Raw genomic sequence first — 12,700 nt, forward strand, 5'->3', positions numbered from 1 at the left:
AATGTCTGCTGCATATGACCTCATTTAAATACGTGCAAATTTTAAATACGTGCAAATAAAAAAAATTTGGCCGCATTCTTTGAGAATTACACGGTTTATTTTTTTGTCTCATTTGTGCAGGTTTAGCAGCTACAAAAAGCTGCACGATCCTTTTTTAGTGACTTCAGTGTAACGTGAACTTTAGCCAAACAAGCACAAATGAAACTTCCCGCGTTCACATAGCCACGAGGGTTTGTGTGCTTGTTTTCTAAAGGGAGGCTTTAAAAAACTTGCATCACTTATTGTTACTCCAGAGATGTAACAAAACAAAAAACTAAACAGTTTAGTCCATGAAGCCGACACACGAAGGAGTGAAGGGAAACTGACCTTGATTGCAGAGCGAGCCGAAGAAGCCGGAGAGACATTCACAGTGACCGCTGACATGGTGGCACGCCCCATCGCTGTGGACACACCGAGGACACGACTGGCTGCAGCGATGTCCGTAGAAACCAGGCGAACACGCTGCGCACACACACACACACACACACACACACACACACACACACACATATCGCTGTTAGTGTGGGTGTGACAGAGAGAAAAGTCCATTTCAGAGTTTAAGGGAACCTGTGATTGGGTCTCTGATTAGATCTTTGATCATTTTAATAATGGATTTCATGGTCCACTTAGTCTCAATTTATTTTATAAACCCCACATATATGAAAGCTTAATATCCTCCATGGTACCTATGTATATATATATATATATATATAAATGTATATATATATAAATATATATATATATATGTATATATATATATATATATTTGTGTGCGCGTGCATGCAGAAGCCTGCAGGAGTTGCTGTCTTGTCTGCGAGGTCGACCTGTTGTAGCTCCTCTTTGTTTTCCCTCCACCACAGACCCTCCCTCCTCCTCCTCCGACTTTAATTTACTTTAATTGATGTTCCTCTAAGTGGCGAGACAAGCTGGTGCATGCTGGTCCACCGCCTCGCTCCTGCTACAGGATTTTCCTAATTAGGATAATTGCCTTAAATCGATCACGCGGGGAGAGGCAGAACGGAAGAGAAACAACCGGTGTGTGTTATAAAAGCAGAAACAAGTCGCCTCAGACTTCCTCTGAAGATTGTACAAGAGATGATTTACAGTGTTCCTCATGAATCAGATTTAAACATGAGCCTCCTCACTGGATGCACACACTGCTCACACAGAGGCTCACCTCTGAACTGTCCACCAGAACGCTTTCAAATAAATAAATGTAAGAAGTACGTTAACTTGAAGGGGAAGTTCTCCACCGGTTGTGTGGTTGTCCAGTCGGTGTTGATGGTAAACGTAGTCGATTGAAGCGATTCATTCCTCAGTGCTGCTTTATTGACGCAGCGAGCTACAGGCTCTTCCTGCGCCGTCACGTGACCTGAACTACAGAACTACAGGCTGCTTGGATATTTATTGGTGCATGTTAAATGTGATTTATGTGATATGAATCAGAGGTTCTTCATCTGAGGTGAGTGACGGCTCTCGAGAGAAGAGGTCCTCAAACCTTTTTAATCTTAGGGGCCATCCGAACTATTTGTATTCTAAAAGTATTCAACCTAAACACTTGAGATTGGTTTGATACGATAAAGAGAAACACATGATAATATGAGATGAGAGGATCCTTTATTAGTCCCACCGTGGAGACATTTGTTTGTTTCATGTTGTTTTTTACTCTTTGCTGTTTTGTTCTTAAGACCGTTATCTGTGTTTTTATGCATATTTTATGTTTGCTGCTCATAAAAGAAATTTAAAATCTCAACAGGATTTTACTAGATAAATGGAGGTTGAATGTAAGAAATAAAATAAATGTTATTGAATATTAATACCACTCATATACGATTAAACAGAGGGTGGTTTAAGTAGCTGATAAGACTCACGTAGTCCTATCATAGAGCTGACGTTAAGCTAGTGCTTCAACTTAATACAATGTAATGAGAGTTTCCATTGGAGCTAATGGACACAGTCTGCTTGTATATCTGTAGATATGTACATGAAACAGCACAGTTTTATAATCTATAGCTAAATATTTGGCGGACCCCTTGACAGAGTGCCACGGACCCCGCTTTGAGAATCCCTGCTCTGAAGAAGAGTCCCCACTCGTATAGTGTTTCAGAGCGACGGCGTCTTTTCAATCACAAACCATCTGAGTCCAGAGAAACTTTTCATTTGATTAGCGTTAGCTTAGCTTCATCATCTCCAATGTCTCGTGACTTTAACCAGCGAAGAGGAAGCTGCTGCCGGATGTTTTTATTCTGATCTTTGCTTCTAAAGAGTCAGGACGGATAAACGGTTTGATAAGAGATGTTATGTATGATGTAGTGTTTGACTTTAATTTTCCACTTTGGCTCTTTTTAAGTTATTTACCAGATTAAGATTTTACATTCGAGAGATCTTGACTCGATAAAGTGCCGAACGTGCAGCATCGGGAAAGTAAAGGCGGGAAAAAAGAAGACTGTAAGCTCGTAAACATGGATGTGAACAGTTCAGCTCGGCTAATCTATGAGGAAACGCTTTAAACACGGTATCCACTGCTCACATGTCCGTGACGCTGGAAATACAATCCCGTGTAAACAGTAAGGAAAGAGCTTCTGCACACTACAACCTGCACATTTCATCAAATCACACGCCAGCGTTCGGTCATAGATCGGTCATAGATCGGTCATAGTCGCTTTGTGACCAAAAGCACGTATACTAATTAAATTGTGCGTGTGTGTGCAAGAGAGTGGACACCTCTTCAAAAGAAACTGTAAATCCGTGTTTCAGACAATTCGCAGCAAACTGCATTTAGACGTCATTACTTTGGCTCGTATATGTGTGTTTATGTACTTGTCTGCACTTGTTTTGCACTCACTTTTATACATACTGTACCAGAATTCTTTGTTATCCTACATTACTTATATGCAGATACATTTATATCTGTGATAAGATAATATTGGCCAATAATATCAGGCGACCCATTTATGGCTTGGGCTCTACTTCCTGGATGTCCCTGAGTGGCCGTTACAGTTTATCGTTGTTCTGTTTCTGTAACTTCTGAATGTTTGGAATTAAAAGCTGAAAAGTAAAAAAAGGAGAAGAAAGAAGCAAACGATGCTCAACTCAAAGCTAATACTTTTAAAAGGCTTTTTTTTTACAATTTAAATAGTTTTTACTATTCGAGTCCTTCCTCCGCTGCAGCTACATCAGCGAGAAAAAGCTCAGCATGTGTGTGTGTGTGTGTGTGTGTGTGTGTGTGTGTGTGTGTGTGTGTGAGAGAAAGGTTTTCTTTACTTCTTCTGCAGTTGGTGCCGCGGTAGCCCGGAGCGCACACACAGGTTCCGTCCTCCGGGGAGCAGGAGCCTCCGTTCTCACAGGTGCAGCTGTAGGAGCAGTTGGGTCCCCAGCGTCCCTCCTCACACACACCGTCGCAATGGACACCTGCAGGAAACACACACACACACACACACACACACACACACACACACACACACACACACACACACACACACACACACACACACACACTTTTAGTTCGGTGGGCTTTGTTCTCAGCTACCGAGCTTTTAAGTTAAGTCAAACTGACTTCGCAGAGTTTCAGATGTGTCACTTGAACTTGAAGAAGAGAGAATGATGCAAAAGAAAGAAGAACTTTGGGGTGAGGGAACATTAGCAAAGAGCTTTTTAAGCAGCTCCTCAGACATTGAGTCAGCAGGGGAGGACAGAGAGGGAAGGAGATGACGTGAGGACGGATGTGACGGATCAGAGAGACAATATGTTGAAGGAAACAGCTGCTGATATTCTATAGATTTCTTTCTGTATTTCTGAATGTATCAACTAACAAGTATTGTGTGTATCAAAGCCTGATGTATGTATCCTTCTGAGCCACAGAGCTCCGTTGTTAAACTGTCTGACAAATTCAACCACAACGAATCTATTTCCTCCTTTTTGTTAAAAAAAAAAAAAAAGAAAAGACTACAACCTCCTGTTCTGAAGAGTGAATCCAAAGCTTCATGTGTTAAAGCTGCATTCTCTCTAGTGTCCACCAGGGGGCGACTCCTCTGGTTGTATAGAAGTCTATGAGAAAATGACTCTACTTCTCTCTTGATTTATTACCTCAGTAAACATTGTAAACATGAGTTTATGGTCTCAATCTCTAGTTTCAAGTCTTCTTCAATACAGCATGATGTTCATTTCACAACATTATTCATTTCACAACATTATTCATTACTAATTAAATCATTCATTTCACAACAGGCCATATCTATAAATTGTGAGAAGAGCGAATTTGTGCGTAAATTAAAGTTCATTTTTACTGCCATTTCCTCATCACCTTATAATATATTGAACCGGTAAACCAGCCAATTAGAAGAGACGTATGTTTAATAAATCACAACTTTGTTGTATGCATGCGTCATTGAAAACAGAAACACTTGTTCATTACTCTTTTCATTTCCTCTGATCAGTTCAATAAACAGAGTACGCTCACTAGCCTTATACATTACATTTCATGTTATAGGTATAATGAACATTCAGGCTCCCTCATGTGGCTCAAAGGTGAACTGCAGATATAAATGTTAAATAAAAGACTCACAAACAAAATCTCCTGCGACCCACCTGAGGGTCCCGACCCAGACCTTTGAGATTTATAGCAACACACTTTGTTTGCACATTTAAGCTTGTATGAACAAACTGAAATTCACCCAAAGAGGCTTTTTGCCTTTTAATCAGCTGCTGAAGTGTCTCCTTCTTTCATCAGTCTTGCATGTGTGTGTGTGTGTGCATGTGTGTGTGTGTGCATGTGTGTGTGTGTGTGTGAGAGGCAGCAGTCTGTCTGGCTTGCAGAGCGGATCAGAGTCCTCGGTGCTCACAGGGGACAGTCTGCAGACCGCAGTGCCCGAGAGACTCACATTACATTAATTCTTAGCTACACCCACAGCCACACAGGAATAAGCTCAGCACATCTAAATATGAAGAACAGACGGACAGAGTAAGAATAGTGCATGTGCACCCCCCCCCCCCCCCTCTCTGCAGACTGGCGGATCTGCAGCTCATTAGAAACTTCCTTTGACATGGAATATGAGAGAATATGAGAGTGGGGCACAGGCAGCCATTATAACTCAATTAATAAACTACCTCTGAGAGAAAAGTGGGTGAAAATCAGGAGCTCTATTCGTGGAGGCTGTGAAGTTAAAAACAAAGAGAGGTGTAGGAGTAGGAGGAGGGGGGGGGGGGGACGAGATACGAAGCAGAAGAAGGAACATTACGCTGTAAAGTTTAGGGAGCGCTAACACCTCGTATTCATCTCCCCACTGGAAGATGATTCAAAAATATGACACAAATAATATTCGTACTTCTGAACCAATTCAGTTCATGTAAAATGTAAAATGAAGGCAAACACGTGAAAGTATTTTTTTCCTGTAAGAATATGAATCCACTGTTTCATTCCTCTCCATGAACACGAGCTGCGTCCCAACTCCTCACGAACACACCACGTATTCTTTCAGGGTTTCTGAACACTGAGACACGATCCAGCACACAGAACACTAAACTCCTGGATTCAGAGGGTGGAGTTAACGCACACTACCGTCCCACAATGCCGTTCTCAAGAGAAAGAACAGACACTTGCAGAAGTATTCAAACTAACAGTTGAGGAGTCGCTGTGAGACAGACTGAAGGGACATTAAGAGGACAATGTGTTAAATCATCCAAAAGCATTTTGCTTTCTGTTCCTTCTAATGTTGAAGTTTTGACGTTAGTAATAAAATCTCCTGCGACACTTTAGATTAAACTCAGCTTAACTTTGACATTCTTGGAAACAACATAGACCCTTTATTTATTTATTTATTTATGTCAAGAGACCAGCAGTGAAGACGCAGACGTCTCTGGCAGAAACATGTCAATTTGTCTCCGTCCTCTGGAAACACACTGCGTTGGATTCAAATTCAGACAACTTTATTTTTTTCCAAGAAGGGAAATTCATTTGTAGCTTTACGTGGAAACGCACGTTCCAGGGAGATTCCTTTGTAACATGAACAGCATATATCTAATGAACTGGCTGGTTGATACTCCAACAGAGAGACAGCTCAGTGAAGTACAACGATACGTTCTGCTGCTCGGAAACCATCGGGATTCTGTAGAACTGTTGGAATATTGATCCTGACAAATGAACATGCAACAACCAGACATTCTGATGCTGCGAACAGTTTTAATGTCATTTTTAAAGCTTGATAACTCGTCTGGATGCCTGAGACAAAAGAGCCACTTCTGCTGCGGACATGCACACTCATATTCTTGATGACGTCGGCTGTAAAAAGGTCTATTCTTGGTTTATTGTCTCCATCGTTGTCGTGGTGTCGACAGCACTACCTCCCCCAGACTCTTCTCTCTCAGAGTGTGCCTGTTCTGGTGCTTTCCTGAACATACCTGCTGCCAGGAGACTCTGACGGTCACATTGTTTTTACGTCCTAAAGCGTGGCTTCATAACTCACCTGTCCAACCTGCGACACAGCGACAGAAGCCGCTCACTGGATCACAGCCGTCAGCGTTGGCGCAGTCACATCTCTCTCTGCAGTCCAGTCCGTACGATCCCTCCTGAAAGAGCCACAACAACGTAACTTATATTACCGTTTTTAAACTCCGGTACTATAAATGAGACACTGTGCAAAATACAAAGAGCCACGACGGGCGCTTACGGGACACGGTAGGTCGCAGTACTCGTCCCTCCAGCCTGGAGAGCAGGTGCAGGTGCCGTTGACGGGGTCGCAGGCCGCCCCGTTGGCACACTGACATGTCTGATTGCAGCTTAGTCCCCAAGCACCACTGGAGCAAGGGATGGAGCAGTCCACACCCTGCCAACCTGGACAGAGACACAGTCCAAAGACCGCCAGGCGGACAATTTATCGGAGTTTATCGTATAAAGCAATCTGTTTGGAAAGGTTCTATCAAAATAAAGTTGACTTATCTATTTAAAACATTGCTACAATGATAATTATCACAACTTGGGTCTCACATTCATACTTTTCTCCATTATTTCTACCGGTTATGATAAAGTACTCAACTAAGTACTCGATGTGATCTGGGAACACAGCAACTATAATGCAATTAAGTCACAATCTGACATTATAATAATGTTATGTATATAAGAAGTGGACGTAGTCGTCGTGACGTCACTCATTGGTTTGTCGACTGATGTTTTGAACCCTTGGGTTCGGCGTTTTGGCCGTCGCCATCTTGGCTTTTTGCAACCAGTGAACAGGAAGTGACCATATATGGACTGAGGAGGAGTGACGTAGAAAGCACTGAAAGAAGCTTGAAATCCGGAGTGATATAAATAAAACAAAATATATATAATATGTATATAAAGTATTTAATGAATGTCACAGACTTCATGCTTTCATAAGGACCTGGAAGGTATGAATGAAGTGGTGATTGTAATCAAGTCCTGTTCTACAGCTTCTCTCTGTTTTCTGTTCTGTGATTTTTGCTCTTTGTGTCTCTGTTTCTGTTGCTGGTTATTAAAATGTGGACGTTTAAAGTCGCCGATCATAAACCACGACGCCTCCGACCAGGAATGTTTGCTGCAAATCAATCCGCATTTCTTTCCGCTCACTTCCTGTCGTCTCTCTATCGACTTTCTTTCTAATCAAGGCATGAACAACGAACGTGGACGTGTTGATGTTGGAGACATTTCTCGGCTATGAATTAACAATGCTTTTAAACACTTGTCTAATACAGTATTCATCTTGTTTCAGTTATTACTGGCTTTTATCCGAAAGAAGGCAACATGTGCTGAAACATTGATACTTAGAGTTTAAATAAAAAACAGCTTGAGTGAGTGTCCTGATCTTCCCTCCTCCTCCTTCAGTGGAATTTCTTTAACACACAAAAGAAAATGTCAAAAATTCTTTTGATACGCAAACCAGCCGGACCCCCCGCCTCCTCACGCCTCTGAAGGAAAGAGACGTAGACCTGATAGTATATTGAGCTGTATAGATCATCAGATGTTTGCTCTACGAGCATCTATGGACAAAACATGTTTGATAAACGTCTTTAATCAGCCTGAACTTTTCCCTGATAACTTATTATAACTTATAGCTGTGACAGAAGAAGGAGACCAGGGTTCACAGGGTGATGACAGACTCTCCGGCCCGCGGCCCGAGCGCTCTGATGTCTCTCCACGTTAATTACCCACGTTCCCCCACGAGCTTCAGCGGGGCATAAATATTTAAGGACGCTTTTATTGAGAGATATTAAGGAGGTGAAGTTGAGAACAAAGTACGAAACAAGGAGACCGTTAAGGTGGATACTTTTATATTTTTGGGACAGTGCGGAGTTTCACAGGTGACCTTAGAAAATGATTAATCTAAAACTTCAGATTCAGAATAAGAATCACAGAATTTGACTCAGTTTTTTGCTTCAAACTTTAAAAAACTGATATCTATAATAATCTATAAAAATAACAATTCTCAATAAACGAAAATAAGCCTCAAAGTTACTAATATAGACAAACAAGGCTGCAGCTGATGATAACTCTCAATCATTCATCAATCAATGCCCAGCAGGCGATTTGATCCTTCATCTGGTTTGTGTAAGTTATAGAATCTATGGTCATGAATCATAACTCTGGAATATCAGTAAGTTATAGAATCTATGGTCATGAATCATAACTCTGGAATATCAGTAAGTTATAGAATCTATGGTCATGAATCATAACTCTGGAATATCAGTAAGTTATAGAATCTATGGTCATGAATCATAACTCTGGAATATCAGTAAGTTATAGAATCTATGGTCATGAATCATAACTCTGGAATATCAGTAAGTTATAGAATCTATGGTCATGAATCATAACTCTGGAATATCAGTAAGTTATAGAATCTATGGTCATGACCTATTTCCCTGATCAATTCACTGCATAGAGACGTACTCTGGGTCTCTAATAGGTTTTCTTTGAGAAGCCCTTCTTGTTCAGCCCGTTTTACTCACAGAGGAATTTTAGGTTAGAAACCAGTAATGATAGTATTGCAAGTATAATTTGAGGTACTTGTGTTTCACTTGAGTGTTTTAATTCTATGCTCATTTATACTCTATTCTACTCTAGGAAGAACATAATGCACTTTTTGGGGCGTTTTTCAATTTTTTTACTTAAAGGTGCAGTTTGTAGGATCTGGCGACATCTAGTGGTGAGTCTGCAGATTGCAACCAACTGAAACTGTCTGAAACGCAAATGTCCCTATCTGGAGCCAGTGTTTGGTTTGTCCATTCTGGGCTACTGTAGGAACATGGCGGCCGGCTCCATATATATATGCATATATGCATATATATATGCATATATATATATATATATATATATACATATATACTGTATATATATATATATATATATATATATATGTATATGTGTGTATAAACGGCTCATTCTAAGGTTACAAAAACACAACAATTCTTATTTTCAAGTGATTATACACTAAAGAAAACATACTTATTCATATTATATTCAATGTCTTCCAATAGATTACCTTAAATGCTCACACTGTTCCTTTAACAGATATTTTACATGTGATAATTCAATACACTGTTAAATATTAAACCATGGCTCACAACATTTTTGGCTTGTGACTTTGCACCAAATATTTTGCACTTGTTGCTGTTTTGTTTTTAAGTCTGTTATTCATGTTTTTATGTGACGCTTGTGAGACGATCTTGGCCCGGACCCCCTTGGCACCAATACTGTGTTTGTTTCTATAAGGACAATCTTGAGGAGTGAGTTAAAGATGAAATATTCATAACTGCTGAACAGAAACCTTCTCTGCAGATGCAGGAGCCGTCGATGTGCGAGCAGGAGATCTGGTTGTGGCAGGAGCACGAGGAGGTGCAGTTGGTCCCGTAGAGGCCTGCAGGACAGCTGATGGAGCAGTCGTCTCCCTGGACACAAAGGACAGATACAGAGAAACTAAGACACTTACATTTGAAAGTACTTCAGTGTTTTTCTACTGTCATGTGTTCACATTTAGGCCTTGATCAGTAAAGCGTGTTTAAGCAGCCTGTGGCGGCTTTTTGTTCATATTTTGAATGATTGTGAAGCGTCTTGCGTTGCTGAGCGCCTCACATTCCTCCCTCTATGTGCCGTGTGTGTTTGTAGGGGAACCCTGAGACATGTGACTTTACCAGCTGTAGTTACCCTGATCTCAACGGAGAGAGCAGCAAACTAGTCGAACTTGAGATTTTAGGTAAGTTGTTGAGCGGTTCGGAGGCAATCTCTCAAATATCTGCTTTGCATTTCACATGGAGCACCTTTGAGCTCTTAACGGTTGATGGTTACATTTCTCAGAAACACACTTTCAACATTATCTTCACTGTAGTCGTCTCCCATCAATAGCTCTGTATATACTGTCCCTCCCCCTCCTTTCTTTTGTTGGTAATAGTTTGTCTTGAGTGTAAAAAATCTGGAATTTTGACCCTCTCTTGACATGTTTAAATATACTTAAAGATGTTTTTTGGCAGAACAATGTGTCTTGATTCTTTTAGCCTCTGATTTCTGCAGGTTTTGTGTCCGTTGTTGTGTTTTGGTAAATTTTATTTTGTTTGTTATCGGTCTCCGTTGGTACTTTTTGAAAGGTTTTACTTGCTGCCTGTTGACCAGGACTCCCTACCGGAGCAGATACAGTTGAACATTGCTGGTTAAATAAATATGAATAATGGATAAACAAAATGAATATCTGAAGATTACATAGTTTGTCCACCAGATAGCACTGAAAAAATGAATATTCATCTGTGAAACATCCCCAAAAAAATAATGAATCCAAAAGGTCTGTATTGACATTGTTTGTTTATTCACGTGCTAGATAAAAAAAAAAAATCATAAATATCAATATTAGCCTCAGAAATCGAGTATTGATCAGGATACACTGTCCATGTTATCATATAAATACAACACAATGGACCTTTCTGGGGACAATGAGAACTGATGAACATGCTTCTGTCGTATGAACAGGGCGGAGTCAGATATCACTCCATATTCACTATTCACAAAATGAATCCTCCAACATTTAGTTTGAGTGTGAAAGTATTGCACACGTCTTCCTGCTAACAACCAAACATTGTGTCGTATTCTACAGATGCTAAAAGCTGTCAGTCTGCTTCATAAACAAGTGTAAAGGTGAAGTGAAGACGTTCCTTTAGTTGAATGTGTTTTCTTTCTCTGCAGCGTGCTGAGAGGCGTTTCGTGATGACTGCAGCGCTCATTCACTGCCTGTGCTTCTTGTATTCTTCATGAGGTGGCCCGCTCCGTTGTTGCCACTGTGTGTGGAGCAGTTTTGAAGTTTTAGGAATAAGTTGACTGACAGCAAGTTTTCCACCACCGTCTCGCTCGTCTTCCTGCAGCTCAGCTCCTGGGAAACAGGTCTTGCTTGGGGTTCAACTTTAAGAGCTCACGACTGCTTTAAATTTGATGGCGGCTGCGGAGACGCAGCACAACAAGCACATGTATTATGGAGGAGAGAGAGACGATCATCACTGACGGCGTCCCTGCAGAGAAACACGATGTCTGTGCTCGTCCAATCAGTAGAGGACGAGGTCGGAAGACAGCTCGGCCTTAGCAGGGCGGCTAACCTTATTCTGCGCTGTTAGCACGCTGTGAAACCAGCTCCACATAAACCTGAACCTCCAGCACGCCGTCGCATTGATCGGGACCTTCAACATATAAACTGTGCTAATGAAAGCTGCCCGCTTCCAACCGGCTATTAATCTAATATTCACAAAGACAGGAGAAGTGAGAAGCCTTATTAATTATTTTGTGAATAAATAACTCCGTGTGGGCCCAATAAAGAAAATCATCCGAATTCCCAGGAGAAGAAGGAGCTTCTAGAAGTGAATATCAAACACATGTGGATCAATGACTCCTGATGTCTATCAAACGATTTTGTTTGCAAAGAGGTGAAGTGGAGCGTTATTTTGTATTCATCTAATCTTAAATCCAAGATCAGAACCAAAACATAAATAAAGTATTAATCTAGAAGCAAATATAAATGTAAGAGTGTCCAGAGAGAAGGGTTTTGTGGACATTTTCACAGTTTACATTTTCTGATTTAAAGACGGTGAATAACTGTAAATTGTTTGGAGGAAAACTTTCTGTCAAACTATTTTTCCCTGAAACCAACACAACAGTTCCTCGTGGTACGACACATCTGCAGATTTCAAACCTTGGCTCAGAGTTGCACATGTTCACAGATATCGATTGACAACACCTCGTAGAGATTCAGTTTAAAGCTGGTTTCTTGTCCACACTGACACATAAAGAGCAGCAAACAGCGGGTTACCAGTACAGCATCAGTTCCCTTTTAAATCCAATAACGCTCACGCTGAGAGCAACATCTGACTGGCTTCAGCTGCTACGAACCAAACGGACATTCTTCCACAGCGCTCATCCTGCTTTCATGCTCTGAAACCCCCGATGTTCCCTGTCCACTTATCAAAGTCCCCGTCCTCTGTGTGCTGTAAGGTGTCTCATCTCCACTCCGCTCAGTCGCTGTAACGTCAGTCAACACACCAGGAGGGCCGGCGACCACAGAGCCTCTCCAGTTACTGCTTCATGCACATACTTTAATATTAACACTCAATCCATCGGATATTATTATTGAACTCGCCTCCACTGAACCTGACACAAACATTAATCCTGATTCTACTTTTA

At 41.1% G+C, this 12,700-nt stretch overlaps 1 protein-coding gene across 1 annotated transcript in view; it reads right to left on the reverse strand.

Moving 5' to 3' along the window:
- The window catches only part of LOC142934188 (multiple epidermal growth factor-like domains protein 11), a 95,702-nt gene that overhangs the window by 18,487 nt on the left and 64,515 nt on the right, over positions 1–12,700 (reverse strand). Inside the window, exons 11-15 of the mRNA XM_076078629.1 lie at positions 9,816–9,936; positions 6,705–6,868; positions 6,501–6,603; positions 3,304–3,450; positions 367–501 (exon numbers count right to left, since the gene is read on the reverse strand). Of these exons, the coding sequence (XP_075934744.1) occupies positions 367–501; positions 3,304–3,450; positions 6,501–6,603; positions 6,705–6,868; positions 9,816–9,936 (670 nt within the window). The remainder of the gene's footprint in view (positions 1–366; positions 502–3,303; positions 3,451–6,500; positions 6,604–6,704; positions 6,869–9,815; positions 9,937–12,700) is intronic.

Source organism: Anarhichas minor, unplaced genomic scaffold, assembly GCF_050575085.1.
Source record: "Anarhichas minor isolate MPS153535 unplaced genomic scaffold, ASM5057508v1 ptg000067l, whole genome shotgun sequence".
In the NCBI taxonomy this organism is placed as follows: domain Eukaryota; kingdom Metazoa; phylum Chordata; class Actinopteri; order Perciformes; family Anarhichadidae; genus Anarhichas; species Anarhichas minor.